General features: G+C 47.7%; 2 protein-coding genes across 3 annotated transcripts in view; both read right to left on the minus strand.

The window, feature by feature from the left end:
- The window catches only part of UBE2Z (ubiquitin conjugating enzyme E2 Z), a 20,314-nt gene extending 10,304 nt beyond the window's left edge, over window positions 1–10,010 (minus strand). Inside the window, exons 1-4 of the mRNA XM_023204383.3 lie at window positions 9,597–10,010; window positions 7,524–7,596; window positions 5,407–5,594; window positions 1,962–2,073 (exon numbers count right to left, since the gene is read on the minus strand). Coding sequence (XP_023060151.1) covers window positions 1,962–2,073; window positions 5,407–5,594; window positions 7,524–7,596; window positions 9,597–9,913 — 690 coding nt within the window. The 5' untranslated portion in view covers window positions 9,914–10,010. The remainder of the gene's footprint in view (window positions 1–1,961; window positions 2,074–5,406; window positions 5,595–7,523; window positions 7,597–9,596) is intronic.
- Window positions 10,011–23,560: 13,550 nt separating this feature from the next.
- ATP5MC1 (ATP synthase membrane subunit c locus 1) lies at window positions 23,561–26,631 on the minus strand. 2 transcript variants are annotated; one of them, XM_023203946.1, is made up of 5 exons: window positions 26,551–26,631; window positions 25,938–25,985; window positions 24,960–25,034; window positions 24,099–24,277; window positions 23,561–23,775 (listed from the first exon to the last, which is right to left on the minus strand). In XM_023203946.1, exons 2-5 carry the CDS (start codon window positions 25,974–25,976, stop codon window positions 23,661–23,663), a joined length of 408 nt encoding a protein of 135 aa, XP_023059714.1. In that variant the 5' UTR covers window positions 25,977–25,985; window positions 26,551–26,631; the 3' UTR covers window positions 23,561–23,660. The 2 variants fall into 2 exon arrangements, with proteins under 2 accessions (XP_023059714.1, XP_023059717.1); XM_023203949.2 differs by having other exon boundaries at window positions 26,482–26,604.
- Window positions 26,632–27,412: the final 781 nt, after the last annotated feature.

Genomic DNA, 27,412 nt, shown 5'->3' on the forward strand with positions numbered 1-27,412 from the left:
TGCTTGTAGTCCTAGCTACTCGGGAGGCTGTGGCAGAACTGCCTGACCCCGGGAAGTGGAGCCAAGATCAAGCCACTGCACTCCAGCCTGAGCGATGGAGTGAGACTCTGTCTCAAAAAAAAATTTTTTTTTCATTTTTGAAAGGTATTTTGTTATCCTTTGTTTGGGTCTACAGAGAAATAATCAAAGTTGGTGTCATCTGTAGTAGTTTAAAAATAAATTAAGCTGGCCAGGCATGGTTGCTCACACCTGTAATCCCAGCACTTTTGGAGGCCGAGGCAAGTGGATCACCTGAGGTCAGGAATTCGAGACCAGCCTGGCTAACATGGTGAAACCCCTTCTCTACTACAAATACAAAAAATTAGTCAGGCATGGTGGTGCGTGCCTGTAATCCCAGCTACTCGGGGAGCTGAGGCAGAACAATCACTTGAACCTGGGAGGCAGAGGTTGCTATGAGCCAAGATTGCACCATTACACTCCAGCCTGGGTAACAAGAATAAAACTCTGTCTTAATAAATAAATAAATAAATTAAGCTGTTCTAATCACCTATCTGGAATCATTTTCTTTTGGGACTATCACTGTAACTTTTTCCCGTGCTCATGAGTAATTCAGGAAGGCACATCGGAATAGTGGGAGAACTTGGGCTCTTGAACTGTGTCCTTGTGAAAGTTAATTAACCTCTCTGAGGCAACATTATTTCACCTGAAAATGGGAATAACAATATTTAACCTCACATAGTATGAAGGTTAAACAAGAAATTACATTAAAAAAAACTCAGTAGTGTCTAGCACAGAGCATGCTCTTGGAAAAATGTGAGTTTTCTCCAACTTCTCATTGGCACTGTTAACTCAAAAAGTCTTGCCCAGGACTCCTAATGACTCCTTTGGCTCTGCAGGCAACAGTCCTTCATAATTCCAGAAGAACAGCTGGCTGAACAGTAGTCCCTATAGAGCAACTTCAGGGGATGCTGAGGATACAGGCACATAGAACCCACTAGATGCCACAACCCCCAAAGCAGGCTCAGGATTAATTTCCAATTGATTCCACTGACTTCCATGTTGTAAAGGAATCCAAGTCACATACTTATTGTAACTGTCACAAATAAAAAATTTCATTATTATTATTTTTTGGGGAGCAGGGAGGACGGAGTTTCGCTTGTCGCCCAGGCTGGAGTGCAATGGCGTGATCTCAGCTCACTGCAACCTCTGCCTCCAGGGTTCAAGCGACCACGCCCAGCTAATTTATTATTTTTAGTAGAGACAGGTTTTCACCATGTTGGCCAGGCTGGTCTCAAACTTCTGACCAGTTAATTTTTAGTAGAGACAGGGTTTTACCAGGTTGGCCAGGCTGGTCTCAAACTGCTGACCTCAGGTGATCCACCTGCCTGCCTCAGCCTCCCAAAGTGCTGGGATTACAAGCATGAGCCACCACAGCCGGCAAAAAATTTCATTACTAAAAAACACGTCAATTGCCTTTTTTTCCTATAGCAACAACTGTAGTACATGGGGCTGTGCTAGGTCCAAAACAAAACAAAACAAAAAACCTCCCAAGCAGATCTCTTAAAACACTATTCTGGCCAGACATGGTGGCTCACGTCTATAATCCCAGCACTTTGGGAGGCCGAGGCAGGCGGATCACCAGGATAGGAGTTTGAGACCAACTTGGCCAATATGGTGAAACCCCGTCTCTACTAAAAATACAAAAATTAGCCAGGTGTGGTGGTGCACACCTGTACTCCCAGCGATTTGGGAGGCTGAGACAGAATGGCTTGAACCCGGGAGGTGGAGGTTGCAGTGAGCCGAGATTGCACCACTGCACTCCAGCCTAGGTGACAGAGCAAGACTCTGTCTCAGAAAAAACAAACAAACAAAAAACAAAACAAAAAACACATAACCAACCAACCAACCAACCAACCAAAAACACTAGTCTACTCCCCAGAGCCAGGCTCATCTGGACTTACCTGTTCAAAGCCAGGCTCATTGTGATAGGGGTTCTCAGTCATCAAGGACTGGATAGAGATGAGCACGGAGGAGATGCTCTGGGCTGGGCTCCAGGCAGGTCCAGTCCATGTACTGTAAACACATCAGAAGGAAGGGAGGGTGAGGCAGAGAAAGAACAGGGAACAAGTACCCTGGGGCCCGGCAACACTACCATAAGTGACTCACCATAAGTTTCTCTTTCACTATTAATATTCTGGAATTTCCCAGCCTCTGTCTCATGCTCTTTCTGATTTCAGCAGAAATCAGTCAATTGCCTAATCCTCATATCAAGGGGGGCAAAAGAATAGGTAAAAGCAAGCTATGTAACTTTGAAGGGATTTTCTTTGTACTAGAAACAGTTATGACAATCAAAACAAAAGAAATTAGGTAAGCAATTAGCTCCAAAAGTTGTCTAAATGTTAATCTCTGTGGATCGCAAAGAGCTCGTTTATGGGTGGTGATGGAGTTAGTGAGGGGAGAGAGAAGTTGAACATAGAGGCAAACAGGTGACTGAAGTCATCTGGTTAGAGGCCACGTGGTGGGGCTATTGGGGATCCAGTTTTATATCAAACCCCCAAGGACTGTCAAATTATCTTAAGACTACATAACTCTACCAAAGGACAGGAAGAGTGTGCTTCCAGACAGTGGAAGGTGTGAAAATAATGTATGGAAAACATCAAATACCAAAATTGCTCCTCTCTTTCTTAAACCCAAACAAGTATTAGGGGGAGTGGGCAGCTTGGATGTTAATGACATTTATTTTTAGCTCAATTAATTGAAGAGATGGCACCGGAGCTGGAAGCCAAACACAACCTAAGCCAGGACTGGCTTGTTCAAGTTGATTGCCTACTTCCCTTTCCCTGCGGTACCTGAGGAAAGCCCAAGTGAGTAATGCCTAATGGTAACTTCACTGGGGGCTGCTCTTAAGTCCTCTCTCTTTTCAGCTTTGCTTCCCCAGAAACTCTAGACCTACCCCTCTCTGAAGCTTTACAACAGTGTCAACTCTCATTAAATTTAGTCAGTGAGTCAGCCCAACATTGTTTTCTAGGTAGAGAGGGGGAAAAAAAAACAAGGCTGATAAAGCTAATACAATCAACTAGGAACACCTAAGAATTTTCTTTTCTTTCTTTTTGTGAGACAAAGTCTCCCTCTGTCACCCAGGCTGGAGTGCAGCGGCGTGATCTTGGCTCACTGCAACCTCTGCCTCCCAGGTTCAAGCAATTCTCATGCCTCAGCCTCCAGAGTAGCTGGGACTAGAGGCACACGCCACCATGCCTGGCTAACTTTTGTATTTTTAGTAGAGACAGGGTTTCGCCAGGCCAGGCTGGTCTCAAACTCCTGACCTCAGGTGATCCACCCGCCTCGGCCTCCCAAAGTGCTAGGATTACAGGTGTGAGCCACCACACCCGGCTGAATTTTCTACTCTGTGATTCTTTACGGCAAATTTTCAATTTCAGGACAGCTTTTCTTTGTCTACCTAACACACTTCTACTACTTTTACCCCACTGTCCTGTCGTTGGTATCTCAAAAGAGTTTTATATTGACCCAATGAGGGAGAGCCTACTCTGAGACATGCTTTCATGAACAAACTTCCTACAGAAGCAATGACTAAATTTCTTTACCATCATGGGTTTTAGCCTACTAGCAAAGACAATTAATTAAGTACCCTAAAGAGATGAAGCACTTCTTTAAGGACAGCCTCCTTTAAAGGACTTCTTCACTGCCAAAATCACAGCAGAACATATCCCTGGGTCTGAGCAAGTTCTAGAAAAATGAATCATGTCTCTAAGTTTATTTCAAATGCTGCCCTTCCCTCACACAAACCTGGAAACATGTTGGATAGCAGGAAAACAGAATCATCAGTTTGGGGGTACTTTCTCAACTTCAACCTGCACGTGTTCTCTGCCTCAGAGAAGTTCAGACCACTATAAAAAGACCAATCCAAAATATGCTAGAAGACATGTCCACACTGAGTTTTCAGACCCCAAAGGCAACTAAAATGGGAACTCTATGAAGCAAAACCTCAGAAGCATCCAGAAAGAAGATGCACTAGAAACTCATTTCATATATAATATGATTTCCACTGGGAGGCCGAGGTAGGTGGATCACGAGGTCAGGAGATCGAGACCATCCTGGCTAACACAGTGAAACCCCATCTCTGCTAAAAATACAAAAAATTAGCCGGGCACGGTGGCAGGCACCTGTAGTCCCAGCTACTGGGGAGGCTGAGGCAGGAGAATAGCAGGAACCCGGGAGGCGGAGCTTGCAGTGAGCCAAGATTGTGCCACTGCACTCCAGCCTGGGGGACAGAGCGAGACTCCATCTCAAAAAAAAACAAAAAGATTTCCAATCTCAGACACTTGTCATTGTTAAAATACTATAATCAGGTCAAGCATGGAGGCATATGCCTGTAACCCCAGTGCTTTGGGAGCTACAACAGGAGGACTGCTTGAGGACAAGAATTCAAGACCAGCCTGGGCAACATAGTGAGACACCCGCCTCTACCAAAAACAAAACAAAAAAAAAACCAAAAAAAAGAAACAAAAAAAAAACGAAATCGTAATGATCACCACCACCACCACCACCACCACCGCCGCCGCCGCCACTGTCTTCAAAGCAACTTATCGTGAGACTCAAATTAAGACACCCCAAATCTTGAATGGCACAGACCTGCAGCCTTTCTCAACCTGTTCAGGAGAGAAAATAAGGCCTTAATACCCCAGGAGAGTGGTTCTGAAACTAGAGTATGCAGCACAATCATCTGGAGAGCTTGTAAAAAACAGATTACTGGGCCAGGCGTGGTGGCTCACACCTGTAACCCCAGCACTTTGGGAGGCTGAAGTGAGTGGATGATGAGGTCAAGAGATCGAGACCATCCTGGCCAACATGGTGAAACCCCGTCTCTACTAAAAATACAAAAATTAGCTGGGTGTGGTGGCACACACCTGCAGTCCCAGCTACTCAGGAGACCAGGGAAGGAGAATCGCTTGAATCTGGGAGGCGGAGGTTGCAGTGAGCTGAGATCGCACCACTTGTACCCCAGTCTGGCAACAGAGCAAGACTCCGCCTCAAAACAAACAAACAAAAAACAACCACCAAAAAAACCCAGATTTTTGGCCCCAACCCCAGAATTTCTTTTGCAGGTCTGATGTAGAGTCCCAGAAAGTGCTCGGCTACAAGTTCCCAGATGCTCGGGGCCACTCTCTTAGAGAACCACTTCTCAAAGGTTTCCACTGTAATAAATTAACTTCTCCCCTCTGCATCTAGAATGATACTAGTCACATACCATCCTGAGGAGATTTGAGAAGAGTCACTCAATCATTTTCTGTATTCTGTAGTTCAGATGAGGGACTCTGGTTGATAAAGGCTGACCTAGAGTAATTATCTGCTAACAACCGACTTGGCTACTTAAAAGTCTCCTCTTACCCTAGAATACTCAAGCAGACTTTCCCATTGCGGTAGAAGTTGGGGTTAAACCTCACTGTGTTATTGCCCGTTGTCATCAGTTTGACCCGAGGTGGGTGGATGGGATAGTCGGGCGGACACCGAAACACGAACAGGAAGAAACCCCCTTCATAAGGAGTGTCAAATGGGCCTGTGATCAATGCATGAATCTGCAAAATAAAACCCCATCTCAAAATTGTGAGGTGACGACCCACCCCAACCCCTCCTGGCTACCCTCCACCTACTACCCATACCAGAAGCAGAGCCCATAATCTGGTACACATGTTCTACATCCTCACCATGCAGAAGGAACATCTTGTATTCACTCATACTAATATGTAGGTTTGGAATTTTAAGAAATCTCATTACAGTGGAATGACATCTTACTCAGGGGTTACTTCTAAAGTTAGAGCCCAAGGCAAAAACTGAACCTAGTCAAAATCACTCAAGTATCCCTTAAAACTCTCTTAAAGCATGTTTTTTTTTGGTGTGTGTGCAGACCTCCCTGATCAGTGTTACATATAATGGATAAAATACCACTGTGCAAAAATATAATATGCTTATCTATAAAATATAATCCTAGCATTTTTAATTTTAAGAAATCAACACAGATTTTGACTGAATATATGTTTGGATTTGCCCAGGCCAAACATGCATATGATGCAACCCCAACCTACATTTACGTGGCACAAAGGGAAAGTATGATGAAAGGAGACGAGGAAAGGGATTGGAGGCCACAGCCCTATGCCACTAACAGAGCAGAGTTAGGGGGTGTGATGGATGCCTAGGATATCTGCTTGCTTCCTCTGCAGAGGATCAAACCTATTGTGGAGGATGTGGCTCAGGCAGCACAAGACTCAGGGTTCACTCAGAGCCATTAGACCATCCCCAGAACTTTCCCCAATACTGTTGGTTTAAAAAAAAAAAAAAACAAATCAGCTGCCGAAAGTGACACAATTCTCTTCCCCCTCAAACCATAACTCTAGAACAGGATTTCCCTCCCTGAAGGGAGGAAAACCTGAACTGATTCAGTTATGTTTCTTCTTTTACAAAGGCTCCTAAGCATTTAGGTCTGCTAAGAATTTGCATAGCAAAAGGAAAAGGATGTGGCAATCCAATGCCTAAGTCTATAGTTCCCACCTTGCCCTCCTGGCAAGACCCTAGGTCATATTCTGGTTCTCAGTCATTTGGAATAGTAAACTCAACTGGTCTCAACATGGCATCAACTCTGGGACCCCAGGTACTAGGCTATTAACACTGGTACTTGACTGAGGACAAGATGTCCCAGGAAAAACATTTCCAATCACATAAAAATAAAAAAATAAGTATGAAGGGAAATCTATTTAAAACAACAAAAGAAGATACACCAACAATACAAAATCTGAATTTTTACTGTAAGAAATTTACCGTAAGAAAACTATGTGTTTTAGTTAAACAGCATTAGGTTTAAGAAATCTGGTTTCTTTCAACATCAGTTTAAGTGCAACTGCACTTCTGTGGGTAGAGCACTCAGTGACAGAAAAGCCTAGTATCTATGCTAGAAAAATGTGACATTATGTACTAAGCTTCCTCTGTGTGTGGAGGACAAGAGAGGTATAGTCTTTGGGGTGGAAGGGATATTCAAACGCAACCAGTAAGGACAGGATCCTGAACAAAGTCCTTTAACCACAAACACTTCAGTCAAGCTTGCCCTATCTCAACCTTCCCTACGTCTGATTTATAGTACCATAGTTAATGTCAAGAGTAATGGGATGGGGGAAGAGCTGGGTAGTACAATGGATAGGGTGACCATATAATTTATTATCCAAACAGGAGCACTTTTGAGAGTGAAAGAGAGCCCGATAGTCAAGCTGCGACAACAGACATGAACTAGGATTTTCCAAGCCAATCAGTACCTATGGGTACACTAATAACAGACACCTCTTCAAAGCGCTGCTCCACCTCACTATGTGACCTTGGACAAGCCATTTACTCTCCTGGGGTCTTGATTTCTTCATCTGTGTAATCAGAGAGGTGAGCTGAACAACCTCTTTTAGGCTTTTCCAACCTTATGGCCCCCGATTTCCCCAAAACCCCCAAACTCCCATCAAGTTACATACCTTAGTCATGTCAACGGTATCAGGTACAACGAACATTCCTGGAGGAGGCTCCTTATAAATGGACATGATATCCCTGTATAACACCAAGAGGAGGTGGGGGAAGGAGTGAGGAAGGTGGGGAAAGGGGGAATCCCTTGGGCAGGACAGTTGTTATCACCTCAATGAGGCCAGGGTTTGAGAAAGTGGTGCTTGGTACCGCAAGTGTTTGTACTGTCTTGTTGGCTGAGAAATCCCAGCTGAGTACTTCTCAGGCAGGCAGAGAGCAAATTATTATCAAAAGGACATTGTTTCCTCAGGGGGAGGGGAGGGAGAGGGGAAAAAAAAAATCAGAGATCCCAATGGCATCAAATGTCAGCCTGGAAAAGCCACTTTCCACTTACTCTCACTTCCTCCCACATGGCAATTCATTCACTCCCCACCTCCATGATTCTCAGGTACTACAGCTGAATGCTAAATGAAGATTTTTTAGTAACTGGAAAGGCATCATCAACTCCACTAAAAAACTAATTCTATAAACTAACTATACAGTGGACTCTTGTTGGTAAGGGGATTGTATGAAGCAAGCCAGCCAGCAGGGAGTAAGACTATCATGGTGGTCTTCCTGCCCAGGGGACTAAGGGTAGAGATCTCTTCAGGCTGGGGAGGCACCCTCAGAAAGCGCTGAGAATCTCCCATCTGGAAGATGACATGTGGACTTCTATAGGAGATGAGAAGATTTCTGAGTCATATCTCACCAACTGGAATGGATCAGTTGAGAGTAAGGGGCTAAAGAAAAAATTCTAGGTGGGGAAAAGTCTAGGGACTTGTTAGGGTGGGTAGGGACATAAAAAGGGCAAATAGCCGACAGAGCAGAGAAAAGTATTGGCCAAACTCAAAGGTATGTCAGCTAACTGGATGACTGAAATAGCTGAAGGAGGAAAAGAGTTGAGTGCTGAGTTTCAGTAGAGGTGGCAACCCCTCCCAGAGTTCACCTCCTGTGTCAGGCACTGTGCCAGATACTTTACACACATTGTATTAATTTTTATTACAACCTTGAAAAGTAGATACAGTTACATGTGAAAGGACGTGGAACATGGGGAATAACACCTAAATGAAGATGCTTGTGATGGGGGCATGGGGAGGTCAAACATGTTTCAGGATTAATAGCAGCTAAAGAGTACTGCCCTTTTCTTATGCGATAGGTACTATTCTACGTGCTTTTGGAAAACATTATCCACTAAATGATAGGATCTAAAATCAGTCACCCAAGAAATAAGCACAGAAAGGACTTAGGCCTTTGTTCCTATATTTGAATTGAGTATATTTGCTTCATAAAAGTAAAACAGATGATCCAGGAAGGGTGGGGAGTGGGGGGAGGGAAAATACAAGAAAGAAGCTCCTGAGTGGGATATTACAATCCAGAGTGGCACTGGGGAAGTAGGGGGAGGTAGCCTGTGTTTCTGGAAGAGGCCTAAGAGTGGACAGCTTTGGGACAGTGGAAAATGGGTTCAAGGAAAGATTTGGGTGAGGGAGGCGATCTAGATCTGGGGAAAGGACTGTGTGGAGGGAATCTGAGGAAAACGGAGGATAAAAACAAAGGCTGGCTCGAGTCAGAGGCAGGGCAAAGGAAGACAAGTTCGTCTGTGTTAGGAAAGGGGCTCCAGAGAAGACAGGGGACCGATGGGTGGGGCCTGCGGGCAGCATCTAGCAAGGTTGGGGTGGGGAAGGGGAAATAGGGGCGGCGCCGAAGGCGGGAGGGGGTGTTACTGAAGCGCGAAAGGGTCGGGTTTCCACCCGGAGGTGGGAGGGGTGGGGGAAGGTGGCCGGAATGAAGACGGAGGGCTCAAGGGAGGTTGTCGAGGGGCGGGGTCGGATCTGGGCACACGAGGCGGGGGTTGGTGCTTGTGGGGCTGGGGGTGGGAGGAGAAGGGACTTGGATCCCGACGCCCGGAGCTGGCAAGATTTGGGCCGTGGAGGTGGGCCGCCGCGAGGGCAGCGCAGCGGGTGGGGGGTGAGTTGTAGTGGGAGAGGGTGGGGGACGGGGAAGGTCGAGCCCCGGAGCTCGGGGCTGGGGGAGGAAAAACCCCGGCTCACCGCTTGATCCGGAGTAGACACTGCGGCGCGGTGCGCTCGCCGTCCCAGTCGGAGCTGAGCGTGGGGTCCCAGTGGCTAAGCAGCGCGGCCCCGTGGGCAGCGGCCGAGGGCGGGAGCCCGGGCAGCGGAGCCAGGCCGCTCCCCGGGCTCCCGGCCCCGCCCGCTGCCGCTGCCGCCGCCCACACATCCGGCAGGAAAGGCGGCCCGAACCCGCCGCCGCTGCCGCTAACGCCAACGACACCAGCAACGCCGCTCGCCCCGGGGCCCGCCGCCCCGGCGCCCGCCGTCGCCGCCTCCTCAGTCGGACTCTCCGCCATCGCTGCTTCGCTTCCGGGACTACTCGGCAGCACGTCCGCCGACCAGAGCGGCCGCTGCTACCGCCAGCTCCCGCACCACCGAGAACCGGGCCAGAGTGTCCCCACCCTCCGCTTCCACAGCCCAGACGGTGCTGGCTCCGCCCACCCCCGCCCCAACCAGCGAGAGGCGCTCTGCAAGAGCGTCCACCTACGGTCCTCCAGGACGGGAGGGGTGGGAACTAGCAGGCCGCGAAGGGTTTGGGCTGGTGAGGGTCCTGCGCTGTGCGGAAGGAGCGGGAAAGCCCAATTCAAGTGTTGAAAGGGGAGAAGAGAGGGGGGAGTGGAGGAGGAAGGGCCATATCATTCCCGTTAACGGCGGCGACCGTCAGACGTGTCCATGATTAGGATTGGGGATCCAGCATCCTCGTGGGAAGCTCAGTAGAGAGGTTGACTCGCTTTGGGCCCCTTCTCTGGGAAAGGCTCTGCGATTGATCCTCCCTGCACCTTTGTGCACCCAGGGCAGGATACCATTGCCCTTGCCTGCAACAGGACCAAGAAAGGACTCAACTTGGATTGAAAAGCTACTTCTTTTAGAGTTTATTCAACATATATTTATGAAGGACCTACTAAATGCCAGTCACTGTTGCTAGTCGTTGTCATAGGGATAATGAAACAGAACTAGAGAAGCTTGGTGAAAGGAAGAAAAATCAGGCCTGCTGACTCCAAGCTTGGTACTTTTTCTTCCCACAAATCTTGGAATATACAGGAATCAAGGGACTGTGAGTGTAAACCCTGAGGATTCTTTGGGTCTTTCCTGAGATGTTTAAAGTGAAAAATAATTGGCCAGGCTCGGTGGCTCACGCCCGTAATCCCAGCATTTTGGGAGGCCAAGGTGGGCGAATCACGAGGTCAGGAGTTCGAGACCACCCTGACCAACAGGTGAAGTCCCATCTCTAATAGAAATACAAAAATTAACCGGGCATGGTGGCGCGCACCTGTAATCCCAGCTACTCAAGAGGCTTAGGCAGGAGAATCACTTGAACCTGGGAGGCGGAGGTTGCAGTGAGCCGAGATCCTGCCACTGCACTCCAGCCTGGGTGAAAGAGACTCAAAAAAAAAAAAAAAAAAAAAAAAAAGTCTGGCCTTAAGGCCCTTTTTTTTTTTTTTTTTTTAAAGAGGGAATCTCGTTCTTTTCATCCAGGCTGGAGTGCAATGGTGCAATCTTGGCTCACTGCAATCTCCACCTCCCGGGTTCAAGCGATTCTCCTGCCTCAGCCTCCCCAGTAGCTGAGATTACAGGCATGCCTCTATGCCTGGCTGATTTTTTGTATTTTTTTTAGTAGAGGCGAGGCATGCCTCTACACCTGGCTGATTTTTTGTATTTTTTTTAGTAGAGGCAAGGTCTCACCGTGTTGGCCAGGAAGGTCTCCAACTCCTGTTGGAGTTGGATCAAGTGATCCCCCCTCCTCGGCCTCCCAAAGTGCTAGGATTACAGAAGTCATCCACCCACCGGACCTTTCCTGGGTTTTAGAGTTTTATGAATTTACAATAATGGAATGCAGACCTGAAGGATAATGACTAACATTTATGGAGAGCTAAAAATTGATTTGTTTTGTTTTGAGACAGCGTCCCACTCTGTCACCCAGGATGGAGTGAAGTGGTGGGATCACAACTCACTGCAACCCCCGCCTCAGCCCTCCGAGTAGCTGGGATTACAGGCATGTGCCACTGTGCCCGGCTAATTTTTGTATTTTTCTGTACAGGCAAGGTTTCACCATGTTGCCCAGGTTGGTCTCGAACTTCTGGGGTCAAGCAATCCTCCTGCCTTGTCCTCCCAAAGTGCTGGGGATTACAGGCATAAGCCACCATGCTTGGCCTAAAAATTATTTTTTTTTAGCAGACATGTATTTATTTATTTTATTTTATTTTTTCTAGACAGAGCCTCACTCTGTCGCCCAGGCTGGAGTGCAGTGGCCTGATCTCGGCTCACTGCAACCTCTAGCAGACATTTATTGAGTGTTTAATATGTGGCAGGCACTTTGTATACTTTGGCTTTATTCCTCTCAACACTCAGTGAAGTAGTAGGTACTCTTATTATTATTATTATTATTTTTTTGATTGCGTGGGAGTCTCTCTCCATCCCCCAGGCTGGAGTGCAGTGGCGCGATCTCGGCTGACTGCAAACTCCGCCTCCTGGATTTATGCCATTCTGCTCTTGCCTCCCAAGTAGCTGGGACGACAGGCTGCCCACCACCACACCCAGCTAGTTTTTTATATTTTTAGTAGAGATGGGGTTTCACTGTGTTAGGATGGTCTCGATCTCCTGACCTTGTGATCCCCCTGCCTTGACCTCCCAAAGTGCTGGGATTACAGGCATGAGCCACCGCGCCTGGCTGTAGGTACTATTATTAATCTGGTCTGATAGATGAAAAAATAGGCTTACACAGGTTCAGTGAATTACATGGGGTCACACTGAGAGCAAGTCGCATAATTGGAACTGTAAACCAAATCTGACTTCTGAGAACAAGTACTAACCACTACGTGACACTCCTACACTTGTATTTTACCTTGTACTAATTACGGCCCCTTGGTACCTGTTGCCCCTACCCCCTCTTCCCCCGCCATGAGAGGGAGGCTTGCTCTGTCACCCAGACTGGAGTGCGGTGGCCTGATCTCAGCTCACTGCAACCCTGCCTCCCAGGTTCAAAGGATTCTTGTGCCTCAGACTCCTGAGACTACACCACGTCTGGCTAATTTTGTATTTTCAGTAATTTCTACCTCTCAAGGTTTCCCTGCAGATTAAGTGTGGTATTTCCAGAAGCTTTTGTAAAGTGTGGGCCACCATGCCCACCTGATTTTTGTATTTTTATTTATTTTATTTATTTATTTACTTTGAGACGGAGTTTCGCTCTTTTTTACCCAGGCTGGAGTGCAATGGCACAATCTCGGATCACCGCAACCTCTGCCTCCTGGGTTCAAGCAATTCTCCTGCCTCAGCCTCCCGAGTAGCTGGGATTACAGGCACGTGCCACCACCCCAGCTAATTTTGTATTTTTAGTAGAGGTGGGGTTTTTCCGTGTTGGTCAGGCTGGTCTGGAATTCCCGACTTCAGGTGATCCACCTGCCTTGGCCTCCCAAAGTGCTGAGATTACAGGCGTGAGCCACCGGACCCGGCCTGATTTTTGTATTTTTAATAGAGACCGGGTTTCACCCTGTTGGTCATGCTGGTCTCGAACTCCTGATCTCAAGTGATCCACCCCCCCCCCTTAGCCTCCCAAAGTGCTGGGATTACAGGTGTAAGCTACCCACACTCCCTCTTAACACACATACACACACAACGTGTACACCCTTGGGGCTCTATTTATGTGAATCCAGCACAGGGCATGGCACAACTTAGGCACAACATGAAGTGAAATGAATCAATATACTATATTATGCAGATTTTGTGTTTTGTTGGTATAGTGTTTTATCAGCATAATAAAGATGCCAGAATATCTATAAAAGGATACACAAGGCCGGGAGCGGTGACTCATGCCTGTACTCCCCGTACTTTGGGAGGCTGAGATGGGAGGATCACCTGAGGTCAGGAGTCCTAGACCAGCCTAGCCAACATGGTGAAACCTCGTCTAAACTAAAAATACAAAAATTAGCTGGTCATGGCGGCAAGCACCTGTAATCCCAGCTACTCCTGCTGAGGCAGGAGAATTGCTTGAACCCAGAAGACAGAGGTTACAGTGAGTGGAGATCGTGCCATTTCACTCCAGCCTGGGCGACAGAGTGAGACTCTGTCTCAAAAAAAAAAAAAAGAAAAAGGGATACACAAGAAAACATTAACAGCGGTTGCCAGCTGGGTGTGGTGGCTCATGCCTGTAATCCTAGCACTTTGGGAGGTCGAGGCGGGTGGATCATGAGGTCAAGAGATCGAGACCATCCTGGCCAACATGGTGAAACCCCATCTCTACTAAAAATACAAACATTAGCTGGGTGTGGTGGCGCGCACCTGTAGTCCCAGCTACTTGAGAGGCTGAGGCAGGAGAATTGCTTGAACCTGGGAGGAGGAGGTTGCAGTGAGCCAAGATTGCACAGTGCATGCCTGTAATCCCAGCAATTTGGGAAGCTGAGGCACGTGGATCACTTGGGGTCAGGAGTTTGATACCAGCCTGGCCAACATGGTGAAACTCCATCTCGACTAAAAATACAAAAATTAGCTGGGTGTGGTGGCAGGTACCTGTAATCCCAGCTACTTGGGAGGCTGAGGCAGGAGAATCGCTTGAGCCCGGGAGGCAACACACCACTGCATTCCAGCCTGGGCAACAGAGGGAGACTGTCTCAAAAAAAGAAAAAAAAAAAAAAAGACTCCAGAATTTTGCTTGATTATTATTTATTCAGTAAGGTAGTCAAAGGTGAGTTTGCTTGGTAACCTCGTACAAAGAAAAACACTATTCCATAGCTCCTCCATAGTTACAGAATGCAGAGGCCCAGAGGTGGCTCATGGGGTGAGCGGATTCCTCAGTGTGTCTCACCACTGGACCATTATTTTCCAGTACAAGGTCTGGTAGTGATGGGGCAATGAACAGAAAGCCCTTACTTTAGATTCAGATGGAGGTTCAGGTTTTTAATCTGCATCTCTTACCTTCTTACCTTCTTTGAAGCCTATTTTTGCAGCCTATAATTTGCAACATAGAATAGTGAAAACTCCTACCTCTCAAAGTTTCCCTGAGGATTATGTATGACATTTCCAGAAGCTTTTGTAAAGTGGCAAGGACTGTACAAATAATTGGCACCTCACTTGCCAGTGTACCTTCTCCCCACTCCAAGCCTTTGCTCATTTTTCCTACTTGGAATACTCTTTTTTTTTTTTTTTTTTTTTTTTGAGACGGGATGGAGTTTCACTCTTGTTGCCCAGGATGGAGTGCAATGGTGCGATATCAGCTCACTGCAACCTCTGCCTCCCGGGTTCAAGCGATTCTCCTGCCTCAGCCTCCCAAGTAGCTGGGATTACAGGCATACACCACCACACCTGGCTAATTTTGTATTTTCAGTAGAGATAGGGTGTCTCCGTGGTGGTCAGCCTGATCTCGAACTCCTGACCTCAGGTGATCAGCCTGCCTTGGCCTCTCAAAGTGCTGGCCTTACAGGCATGAGCCACCACTCCCCGCCAGATACTCTTTACCTCTACCATATCCTAGGTAGGGAAATCCTAGTTGTTTAACCTCTATGAACCTCTACTCTTCATCAGCAAAATTGAGAAAATAATAGTAGCTACTAAGATCATGTGATAATGAATGTATAAAATGCCTGGTCATTGGAAATGTTCAATAATTATTAACTTTTTTTGTTTGTTTTTGTTTTTGTTTTTTTTTGAGACGGAGTCTCGCTCTATCGCCGGGGCTGGAGTGCAGTGGCCGGCTCTCAGCTCACTGCAAGCTCCGCCTCCCGGGTTCCCGCCTTTCTCCTGCCTCAGCCTCCGGAGTAGCTGGGACTACAGGCGCCCGCCATCTCGCCCGGCTAGATTTTTGTATTTTTTAGTAGAGACGGGGTTTCACCGTATTAGCCAGGATGGTCTCGATCTCCTGACCTCGTGATCCGCCCGTCTAGGCCTCCCAAAGTGCTGGGATTACAGGCTTGAGCCACCGCGCCCGGCCTAGTTTTTTGTATTTTTTAGTAGAGACGGGGTTTCACCGTGTTAGCCAGGATAGTCTTGATCTCCTGACCTCGTGATCCGCCTGTCTCAGCCTCCCAAAGTGCTAGGATTACAGGCTTGAGCCACCACACCCGGCAATAATTATTAACTCTTATTATTTATACTCATTCTTCAAGGCTGGCTGCAATATTACTTTTGCTGCTAAACACTGACACTTCCAGGCGTATTATTATTATTATTATTATTATTTTTATTTATTTATTTATTTTATTTTTTTTGAGACGGAGTCTCGCTCTGTCGCCCAGGCTGGAGTGCAGTAGCCGGATCTTAGCTCACTGCAAGCTCCGCCTCCCGGGTTTACGCCATTCTCCTGCCTCAGCCTCCCAAGTAGCTGGGACTACAGGCGCCTGCCACCTCCCCCGGCTAGATTTTTGTATTTTTTTTAGTAGAGACGGGGTTTCACCGTGTTAGCCAGGATGGTCTCCATCTCCTGACCTCGTGATCTGCCCGTCTCGTCCTCCCAAAGTACTGGGATTACAGGCTTGAGCCACCGTGCCCAGCCATCATCATTATTATTATTATTATTATTATTATTATTATTATTATTTTTTTTTTGAGACGGAGTCTTGCTCTGTCGCCCAGGCTGGAGTGCAGTGGCCGGATCTCAGCTCACTGCAAGCTCCGCCTCCCGGGTTCACGCTATTCTCCTGCCTCAGCCTCCAGAGTAGCTGGGACTACAGGCGCCCGCCACCTCGCCCGGCTAGTTTTTTTGTATTTTTTAGTAGAGACGGGGTTTCACCGTGTTAGCCAGGATGGTCACGATCTCCTGACCTCGTGATCCGCCCGTCTTGGCCTCCCAAAGTGCTGGGATTACAGGCTTGAGCCACCGTGCCCGGCCATTATTATTATTTTTAATTACTCCCTCCTCTGGTTCTTATGGCTGATTGATCATACCTTTATTATAGCATGCACTGCTTTTTATTTTAATGGTTTTTTACTCATCCCTGTGGCCACTAGATATGACCTCCTCCTTCTGGGCAAGAAGCATGGGGGCACCTATCTTTCTGTCACTTGGACCTGACATTCAGTGAGTGTTGCTTAACTGGTGATCAGAATGCAAATAAGAACATAGTAGCCGGCTGCCCTTCTCCTGGCCATAGATCTTATAGTTTTTATCTAAAAATGTGTTTAGAGGCCAGGTGCAGTGGCTCATGTCTGTAATCCCGGCACTTTGGGAGGCCGAGGTGGGTGGATCACTTGAGGTCAGGAGTTTGAGATCAGCCTGGCCAACATGGTGAAACCCTGTCTCTACCAAAAATACAAAAATTAGTCGGGCGTGGTGGTGTGTGCCTGTAATCCCAGCTACTTGGGAGGCTGAGGCAGGAGAATAGCTTGAACCTGGGAGGCAGAGGTTGCAGTGAGCAGAGATCGTGCCATTGCCCTCCAGCCTGGGTGACAGAGTGAAACTCAGTCTCTTTCTCTATATATATACATATGTACATATGTGGAGACAAGGTTTCACTTTGTTGCCATATATATATGTGGAAACAAGGTCTCACTTTGTTGCCATATATATATATATATATGGAGACAAGGTCTCACTTTGTTGCCCAGGCTAGTCTTGAACTCCGGCCTCAAATGACTGTCCTGCCTCAGCCTCCCAAAGTGTTGGTATTACAGGTGTTAGCCACTATGCTTGGCAGCCATGTATCTTAGCATTTACTTCCTCCTCCTCTGCTATGCTTATTTTTCCTTCTTTTTTTTCCCCAGTGCTCTCATTTTAACAGTACTATGCCTATTACATTTCCAAAAAGGCTGAGCCAAGTTCGCACAGAGAACCTGCGAGTCAGGGCCTGAAGGGCTGCAGGGGATGGCAGCTGCTTAAAGGACCAGTTTACCTCTGGGAGGCCTCTAAGCTGGGGGAGAGAGGAAGGGCCAGACAGAGGCAGCAGAACATAAGCTTCTGCTTTTTAGTTCAGTGCTCACTTTTTCAAGGCCAACACTTTGCTGCTTTCCCCTGGCAGCTTGGGCAGAGGGCAAACATATGCGTCCTTGGATCCACTCCCATGCCCTCAGAGGTAATTGACACAACTGAGTGGGCTTCCTTCAGGAACCTGGATCAAACCTCTATCTCCTTAGCACCGACTACCCTGCATTGGGCTGTCTCTTGGTGCAACAAGGTTTGGTAGCACCTTGCTCATGGCACCTAGGCAAGTGCCCTCCACCTGACAGGCGTTAGCAAGTGTCCTGGGGTTCAGGTCACTGCTGTGCCTCAATCGTCTGAGAAGATACACCATGAAGATCCTTCTCCTTCCCTTCCCTAAAATCCTGGGTCCCATGGGCCTCTGGGGTAGACCTCCAGGGCCCAGCCTTTTTTTTTTTTGAGAGGGAGTCTGGCTCTGTCACCCAGGCTGGAGTGCAGTGGCCGGATCTCAGCTCACTGTAAGCTCCGCCTCCCGGGTTCCCGCCATTCTCCTGCCTCAGCCTCCTGAGTAGCTGGGACTACAGGTGCCCGCCACCTCGCCCGGCTAGTGGGCCCAGCCTTTTGTCTTGGTTAAATGCCAGGGATAAATGAAAAATAATTCCCACCAGGCCATAAACCTTACACTAAAGAGAGTAATCAGAACTTGGACTAGATGTTTTGAAGCTTCTGATTGTAACATCTGTTTTATTTTTTTGTTGGTTTTTTTTGTTTTCTTTTTTGAGATGGCGTCTCGCATTGTCACCCGGGCTGGAGTACAGTGGCGTGATCTCGGCTCACTGCAACCTCCGCCTCCTGGGTTCCAGCCATTCTCCTGCCTCAGCCTCCTGAGTAGTTGGGATTACAGGCGGCCACCACTATGCCCAGCTAATTTTTTGTATTTGTAGTAGAGACTCAGTTTCACCATGTTGACTAGGCTGGTATTGAACTCCTGACCTCGTGAATCACCTACCTTGGCCTCCCAAAGTGCTAGGATTACAGACATGTGCCACCGCGCCAGCCATGACATCTGTTTTTAATAATTTAATAATATCTGTATTATGTTATCCCGTTAATTCCCTCTTTGCCACCATTGCTAAACTCTTAAGGTAATGGTTGCTAATTGTTTTCTGCTCACTATTCCTCTGAGAATATAATGAATACAATGGGTCCTCTCCCAAGAACAATGCATTGCTGTATCCACTCAAAATATTTTACACTAAACAAAATGTGTAAAATAAAAATGGTCTCATCTATGGACCAGTCCATAGACCTTAGATAAAGAACCTTAATGATAAAGTTCTTGGACTAACTAGCCTGGTAGAGGGTAAGGAAGCATTCTTCCCTGACTCTCTGGGACTCCATGGGCCCACCAAGCACATTCGCAATCCTGCTGACTTGAGTTTATAAATGCAGCCATTCCAAGGCTGTTTGGAGCCCTTCATGAAGGGAAATTCTTTTTAAATTATTATTATTATTTGAGATGGAATCTTGCTCTGTCACCCAGGCTGGAGTGCAGTGGTGCGAGCGTGGCTCACTGAAAGCTCTGCCTCCCAGGTTCATGCCATTCTCCTGCCTCAGCCTCCCGAGTAGCTGGGACTACAGGTGCCCGCCACCATGCCCAGCTAATCTTTTTGTATTTTTAGTAGAGACGGGGTTTCTCCATGTTAGCCAGGCTGGTCTCGAACTCCTGACCTTGTGATCTGCCTGCCTTGGCCTTCCAAAGTTCTGGGATTACAGGCGTGAGCCACTGTGCCCGGCCAGTTTTTATTATTATTTTTAAAAACCAGAATATTTATTGCATGACTAATGGTAGAAATTTTTTTTTTTTGAGACGGAGTGTCGCTCTGTTGCCCAGACTGGAGTGCAGTGGCGCGATCTCAGCTCACTGCAGTCTCTGCCTCCCAGGTTCAAGCAGTTCTCCTGCCTCAGCCTCCCAAGTAGCTGGGACTACAGGCATGTGCCACCATGCCTGGCTAATTTTTTTTTTTTTGCATTTTTAATAGAGACGGGGTTTCACCGTGTCAGCCAGAATGGTCTCGATCTCCTGACCTCGTGATCCAGCCACCTCGGTTCCCAAAGTGCTGGGATTACAGGCGTGAGCCACTGTACCTGGCCTAACGGTTGAAATTGTTAAGATGACTCAGATGCTTCAACAGCTGCCCTTTTGGGTTTAGGTGTTGTTTCTTCACGAAATCCATGCCTGAATCTGGTATACAGCTTTAGGTACCTCATTTGACCAGTCCCAGTGAGCATTTCATCTTTGAGCCTTGGCACTCCAGTTATACTTACTCTTGTGCTTGGCAGGGTAACCACATTTGCCACAGGTCGATCTCTCTTTTTCTTTTCTTTTTTTTTTGAGACGGAGTCTTGCTCTGTTGTCCAGGCTGGAATGCAGTGGCACAATCTTGGCTCACTGCAACCTCCACCTCCCAGGTTCAAGAAATTCTCTGCCTCAGCCTCCCAAGTAGCTGAGATTACAGGCGTCTACCACCACTCCCGGCTAATTTTTTGTGTTTTTAGTAGAGATGGGATTTCACCATGTTGGCCAGGTTGGTCTTGAACTCCTGACCTCATGATCCACCCACCTCAGCCTCCCAAAGTGCTGGGATTACAGGCGTGAACCACCGTGCCTGGCCTGCCACAGGTCAACTTCTGAAGGTGGTAGGCCTTAGAGCCATAGTGGTGGCACGACTTGTGTGTCTTATTGCAATGCTTGCCAAGCGATGATATTCCCTTCATCTTGCTTCTGCAGCCGAGACCAAAGAGCACTAAATTCTTACCATCCTCTTGGCAAAAACTGGGTTCCTGGAATTTCGCAGGAAAGATAGGGCAACCACCTTCCCTGGGGGCTGCTTCTTGATTGCCACTGGAGGTGGTAGGAAGTGAGCTGGTAGGAAGCCAGCTGTGCCATTCTGTTTGTGTAACAGCATTACCAGTTAATCCATTGCTCCCTTGGTGAAACATCAGTCACCAGTTCAACCTCAGTTCCATTTCCTCTTCGGCCATGAGATTCCTGGGCTCTGCTTCAGGTTGTCACTGGCTTGCTGTGGGCAACCTTGAGGGAGTTTCTTAAGGTGAAAAGGCTGAGGAGATGCAGCAGATTGTGGTAGACTAGTAGCTTTCAACTGGATGTGGTTTTGCCCCCCAGCCAGGGGGCATTTGTCAATATTCTGACATTTGGCAATTTGTCACAACTTGGGTGGGGATGTCAGTTGCTGCTGGCATTGAACGGGTAGAGGTTAGGGATGCTGCTAAACATACACTACACAAGGGAGTCCCTTCCACGACAATGAATTATCTGGCCCCAAATATGCCAAGGTTAAGAAGTCCTGGGGTGGAAAGGCCATGATTGTATAAGTGTCAGACAGATTGGGATTCGAATCATTGTCATGCTGTATAACCTTGGGCAAGTCACTACACTTGCGCAAACCTCAGATGAGTCAGCATAAAGCTAAGAACACAGGTTCTGGAGTTTGAATCCCAGCTTTAGTAACCAGCTCTGGTTTAGTAGAATTTAGGCAGAATGCCTCACCTCTCTGAGCCTCTTCATTTGCTTGCTTATCTGTAAACTGACATTCTGTAGGGATGTTGGAAGTTAATCATGGAAAGTGCTCAGCATTGTGCACGACACACAGGTGCTCAAATGTTAGCCCATGTTATTACAACTCACCAGCCTCCTTTTTCCTCTGGGAACTTCTATAGCACAGAGTTCATGTACCCACATATACAATGATGTAGGGCATGGTGTACTTATTTCTACTCTGTTGGTGCCCCAAACTCCTTGAGGGCAAAGACATTAGGATTAGATTTCTTTGCTTCCCCTAAGGTCCCTAGGAAGATGTTTAAATACCTACACGACTGTCTTTAAATTGCATGTAAATGGAATCCAAATTTTCTGTTTTTTTTTTTTTTTTTTGAGATGGAGTCTTGCTCTGTCGCCCAGGCTGGAGTGCAGTGGCGCGATCTCGGCTCACTGCAAGCTCTGCCTCCAGGGTTCACGCCATTCTCCTGCCTCAGCCTCCCAAGTAGCTGGGACTACAGGCGCCCGCCACCACACCCGGCTACTTTTTGCATTTTTAGTAGAGACGGGGTTTCACCATGTTAGCCAGGATGGTCTCGATCTCCTGACCTCATGATCCACCCACCTTGGCCTCCCAAAGTGCTGGGATTACAGGCGTGAGCCACCGCGCCCGGCCTGTATGTTTTAACTCTTTGCTAGTTGCCTTTCAGTTAGAAAGTGTTCTTAACACCAATTAGATATTTTCTTGGTTTCACTATTTCACATTTTGCAGTTGAAGTATAAGATTTTCATAGAATGGATCCCACTTTTAAGTTACTACTCCCTTTGAAGCCATCCAATTTGAGACAGACCACGTTCCCAGCTTCTTTGCATGAGTTCTCTGTCCATGGGTTTCTCCTGCAAGGACTTAGAGAAGCAGCAACTGTTGATATGTCAACTTAGCTAATTTTACATGGGTTATCAGTCCCACTTTAGCCAAGGGGGCAAGACTGGTGGGCATAGACTTTAAGAACTCAAGGAAGATGCTGGACGAAGCTCTCAATGGAATTCATTCATTGGCATACACCCCCAAATCATCTTTGAGTCGGAGTTTTGCTCTTGTTGACCAGGCTGGAATGCAATGGCATGATCTCAGCCCACCACAACCTCCACCTCCTGGGTTCAAGTGATTCTCCTGCCTCAGCCTCCCGAGTAGCTGGGATTATAGGCATGCACCACCATGCCTGGCCAATTTTGTATTTTTAGTAGAGACGGGGTTTCTCCATGTTGTTCAGGCTGGTCTCGAACTCCTGACCTCAGGTGATCCGCCTGCCTCGGCCTCCCAAAGTGCTGGGATTACAGGCGTGAGCCACCGTGCCTGGCTTCAAATAGTCTTTTATCCCTAGCAAAACTAAGATGATAAATTCTCCAAGAACTAGGATTGTGTACTTTATCTGCTTTAAGAACATTTAGATACTCTGAGAAAGGCTAATTGATAGTGAAAATGAAACCTACAAATGGGGCTAAACACAGGCAGATAGAAGCCTACCTCTACCTTTCACCTGCTATACAACTTCTTTGGGACCAAGTTTCCCTTTCTGCGCCACCTTAATTGTTGTGACTGGAATGAAAATAGATGGGACCAAAAAAAAAAAGGAAATAGATAGAACAACACACAGTTTAAGGTTTAAGCTGGCCTGAGGGGAGAAATCCCCAATCTGCCATTTACCACCTCTGTGATACTAGATAAGTTATTTTGCTTCCCCAAACCCTGGGTCTGTCATTTGCAAAACAGTTTTTAAAGTTGTGCTTATAACTCTTAGGGTTGTGGAGATAATGAATGTAAAATGCTTGGTGCAAATTAAGCCCTTCAAATTATTAATTTTTAATAATTTATTAACCTAATATACAGTATATTAATTAACCTATTATATAATTGCCTATTAATATACAGTTGTGTTAATATTAATATACAGTTGTGACTATATCTATTAACATACAGTCGTTACAGTTATCCTTTGGTATCTGTGGGAGATTGGCTCCAGGACCCCAGTGGATACCAAAATCCCCAGATGCTCAAGTGCCTTATATAAAATGGTATAGTATTTGCATATAACCTATGCACATCCTCCCATCTACTTTAAATCATCTCTAGATTACTTATAATACCTAACACAAGGTAAATGCTATATAAATAATTGCTATACTGTATTGTTTAGGGAATAATGACAAGAAAAAAGTCTGTACATGTGCAGTACAGACACCACCATTCACTTTTTTTCCTGAAGATTTTCTGCGTACTGTTAGTTGAATCCACAAATATGGAACCCATGGATACAAAGGGCCAACTATACTAAATCTGAAGGGAAAAGGCAAGAATCTCATTACTCAGACAAACCCACATTCCTCATGAACACGAGAACCCTCTGTGTTCTTACACTCATGGCGGTGCTCCTTCTCAGCCCGGAGGAGTTCCCAATCACCAATGGTTGACCAAATTCCCTCTCCTCACCCTCTACCAAGGCCCTCCTGAAGGTCAAAGGACAGAGGCACAGACAGGGGTTTACAGAAACATTGTGTTTAATGGTAAAGCTTAGTACACCCCAGCACCAGGAATGGCGTGGAGTCGCAGCGGCAACAGGCAGGTGACCCCCGCAGAGCCTCACATGGCGAAGAGGATGAGGAAGGCAACCATCAAACAGAAGAGCCCCATGGCCTCAGACAGGGCAAAGCCCAGAATGGCATAGGAGAAGAGCTGCTGCTTGAGAGATGGGTTCCTGCCAGGGACACAGATAATTGCCAGTTGAGGGAGAGGAAGGGGTGAGGGGAGGGGAGGACATAGGAGGGTGAGGTGAATGGGGAGTGGAGTGTTACTCCTGGGAGAGGGCCTAGCCCGCACAGATCCTGGGGATTTGGATGGACAAGCAGAGTAGACCAACCTGGTAAGTTTAAGTGAGCCAGGCTGGACACATGTTTTCTCTGGAGAAACTATGATGTAGATGAAATCAATCTGAAGGCTCCTTAAGGGAGCTTCTTCAGCTGAGGCTTCCCCAAACGGTGGAATTTACAGTGGGAGATGCTCCAGGCCACCCACACTTACCTGGCATAGCCAATGATCAAGCTGCCAAACACCGTTCCAATGCCAGCCCCTGAACCAGCCACACCAACTGTGGCTGCCCCAGCACCAATAAACTTGGCTGCTGTGTCAATGTCCCGGGAGACAACACTGGTCTGGAACTCCCGTCTGGCCACCTGGAGTGGGAAGCTGCCGCAGGAAGGCTAGAAAGAGAAGCAAGGCAGGCCAGATAGCAGAGAGATAGTATGGCATAAGGACAGGTGGCTGACTCTACCTCCCTCACCCCACCCACCTGGGCTCTGAAACTGTTGGCAAACTGCCTGGTAAATGCAGAATACTCTGATTGCAGAGTATGCTGGGAATTAGTCTTCGGGTCTGTTGTCAGACAGGACTAGGGAAATTTCATGGGTTAGGCAGACCTCACAAGGCTCACCCTGGGGGACTTAGAACTATTAAAGCACACAGATTCTCCAACTCTCCTCCCACTTTGGTCTAAAGACAACTTAACCTGAAGGACCCCTGTCTGGGGACATTCCTTGATTTTTAAAAAATTAATGAACGAATGGGTTTTTTTTGAGTCAGGGTCTTGCTCTGTCACCCAGTCTGGAGTGCAGTCGCACAGTCACAGCAGTCTCAACCTCTGGGATTAAGCAGTCCTTTCATCTCAGCCCTGGAGTAGCTGGGACTACAGCCACATGCCACCACACATGGCTAATTTTTATATTTTTTTGTAGAGATGGGGTCTCCCTGTGTTGCCCAGGCTGGTCTTGAACTACTGGGCTCAAGTGATCCTCTCACCTCAGCCTCTCAAAGAGCTGGGATTACAGGTGTGAGCCACCACCCTGGGCCTTGGGAACATTCCTAAGAGGGCTATTCCTCCCTTACCTGTTTAGATGAATTCACTGGGCTATTCAGGAAGGAGGCAGACACAGGCCTGATTAGACCCCTGGTACAGCGGATCTGTAAAATCAGAAAGCCACATCCTACCAAATCAGTCAAGGAAAAAAAACCCTAATTGCTGAGCTGTCAAAAATGACTACAGATTTCATGAACAGAATAAGTTCAATGTATTTCAAGGTCAATTTATTCCTGTTTCTATCAGGCCTGCCCCAGAGACAGCTGTCTTGATAGCTTGATGTAGTCAGCAGTGGCAACCTTCACCATTCAAAACCATACCAAAGTTCACTCCTTTGGGCACAGCCTTAATCGGTTTTCCAGAATGGAACAAGAACCCACACTAATACCAAAGCAGGTACAGGAAAGGTTTATACCCAGATCACCAAGTAATCAGATGGGGGAAATTTTATTCTGCTAAAATACACTCACAGCTACATACCCTAAATGGAGTGGGCCAATCAGCCCTGGAAACCGACTGGAATAGCCATCCAGGAGAGCCATGTGTAACATGGCGTTTTTGAAATAGTTTTTAGTGAAGTGGTTCTCAAACTTGGCTGCACAGTGGAATCATCTGGAGAAGTCTAAAAGACACAGATGCCTGGGTTCCACCCCTATTCCCAAACTCTGATGCAAATGGTGTCAAAGGTGCAGCCTAGGCATCAGGATTTTTAAAAGCTCCCTGGATGATTCTAACATGCAGCCACTGTTGAAAGCCACTGTTTTAGTGGGCTGTCTCTATGGCCAAGCCAGACTGGGGATAAAAATCAAATCCAGACTCTCTGACCACATTCCAAAGCCAAGACAGCTTGGTTCGCAGGCCCAGAAGTTACCTTCATCACATCCTACAGCCACCTCAAAGAGCCTACATCATCAGGACGCCAAGTTCCCCTGGGTTCATTCATTAAACACTGATGGCGCCCACACCATACACCTGGTACTACAGAGCACCGCGGCGCGGCAGCTTACCAGAGCTGGAGAAATGAGTAATGCCCCGGTAGTCTGCATTTTTTCAGTCTGCAGAGGGGAAAAAAAAGTAATAATTATCCCATTGAGAACCTGGTTGTTTGCTTATAGTGACGACCTTTGGTCGTCCCCTTCACCCCCGCCCGTCCTCCCTAGACCACTCTCTTCCTTGCACCGTGCGCCAGCTGAGGAGGGCATTAGAGGTCAGAGGGACAGAGCAGCGGGTCTTCAAGGGAAAGTCATGGAGATCGGAAGTCAAGGAAAGGGGCCCAAGCCCCAGGAGGGAAATGTTACGAAAGGGAATGGTCTCCCAGGAAGACTGGAGGCGGACACTGGGCAGGTGTTGCGCACGGTCCTGCCCATCTTACACAGCAGTCGTCGACCCGCCCCAGCCGAGGCAGTCAATCGTTCATTACCGTTGGTAACTAACATTCATTGATAAGGCCATATCTAGATTGCCATCGCCTCTCCCAGCTCTGGGGGGAAATACCCCTCCTCACTGCCCAGCCCACAACCCTGCCTATGCTGGCTCCCGGTCCCAAGTCACCTGCACTCCCAATGCCCTGCAACCCCTGCTCGGCCACTGCGCTCGCCCGGCTCAAGGTGACAGACTCACCTCCCAGCTTTAGCCCTTGGTCTCAGCTCTCAGCTTCCCCCACCCACGTGTCCTGGACCTCCTCCATTCTCATTGGCCGTAATATCCCCGCGTCCCCATTGGTTTGCGTCATCGATTCCTCCACTCTTATTGGCTTTCCGCAGCTGCTTCCTCTCCCTCCACAGGAGCTTCGTGGCAATTCCCGCCTCCATGCGGATAGAGGCGGGGCTTTACTGCGAGATCTAGATTACGATTGGCTGATCCCTGAAACGCTCGACCATAGAGTTGGCGGGACTCAGAGGTTCCATAACCTCACGCACAAGATGGCGACCAAGGTGGAAGCTGAAGAAAAAGGCGTGGAAGAGAGGACCGGACGGGTGACGCAGTCAGACACATGACTTTGGCCCCTAGCCTTCATTCGGGCGCTTGGGCCACAGGGCGCGTTGCATATTGGGATTTGTAGTTGTGCTAGGGGGCTGCCCCAAGGACAGCTGAGATCCCGCGAGACTTTCCAGGCCGGGAGAGTCGACGCCTTTGCGGTAATTCGCACTGTGGAGGTTTGTGGAAAGTCCGCTTTCGCCATGGAGAGTAAAGGCCAGCTGGAAAGTCCCCAAGCGGTGAGCGCAGTTTTGGGAGCCTCAGCCGGTGTTCAGCAGTCATGGACTAGCATCCAGATGGCTTTCTAAAAAATTTGTTGGGCCGGGCGCGGTGGCTCACGCCTGTAATCCCAGCACTTTGGGAGGCCGAGGCAGGCGGATCACCTGAGGTCAGGAGTTCGAGACCAGCCTGACCAACATGGTGGAACTCTTTCTCTACTAAGAATACAAAAGTTAGCCGGGCATGGTGGCGCGTGCCTGTAATCCCAGCTACTCGGGAGGCTGAG

This window comes from Piliocolobus tephrosceles, chromosome 16, assembly GCF_002776525.5.
Source record: "Piliocolobus tephrosceles isolate RC106 chromosome 16, ASM277652v3, whole genome shotgun sequence".
Classification (NCBI taxonomy): domain Eukaryota; kingdom Metazoa; phylum Chordata; class Mammalia; order Primates; family Cercopithecidae; genus Piliocolobus; species Piliocolobus tephrosceles.

What these genes read in the sequence shown, in the direction of transcription:
- ATP5MC1 (XM_023203946.1), bottom strand. Translation starts at nt 25,976, where the DNA reads ATGCAGACTACCGGGGCATTACTCATTTCTCCAGCTCTG. An exon ending in TACTCATTTCTCCAGCTCTG is followed by an intron (nt 25,035 to 25,937) that starts GTAAGCTGCCGC and finishes CTGATTTTACAG; the next exon opens with ATCCGCTGTACCAGGGGTCT. An exon ending in CAGTGAATTCATCTAAACAG is followed by an intron (nt 24,278 to 24,959) that starts GTAAGGGAGGAA and finishes TTCTCTTTCTAG; the next exon opens with CCTTCCTGCGGCAGCTTCCC.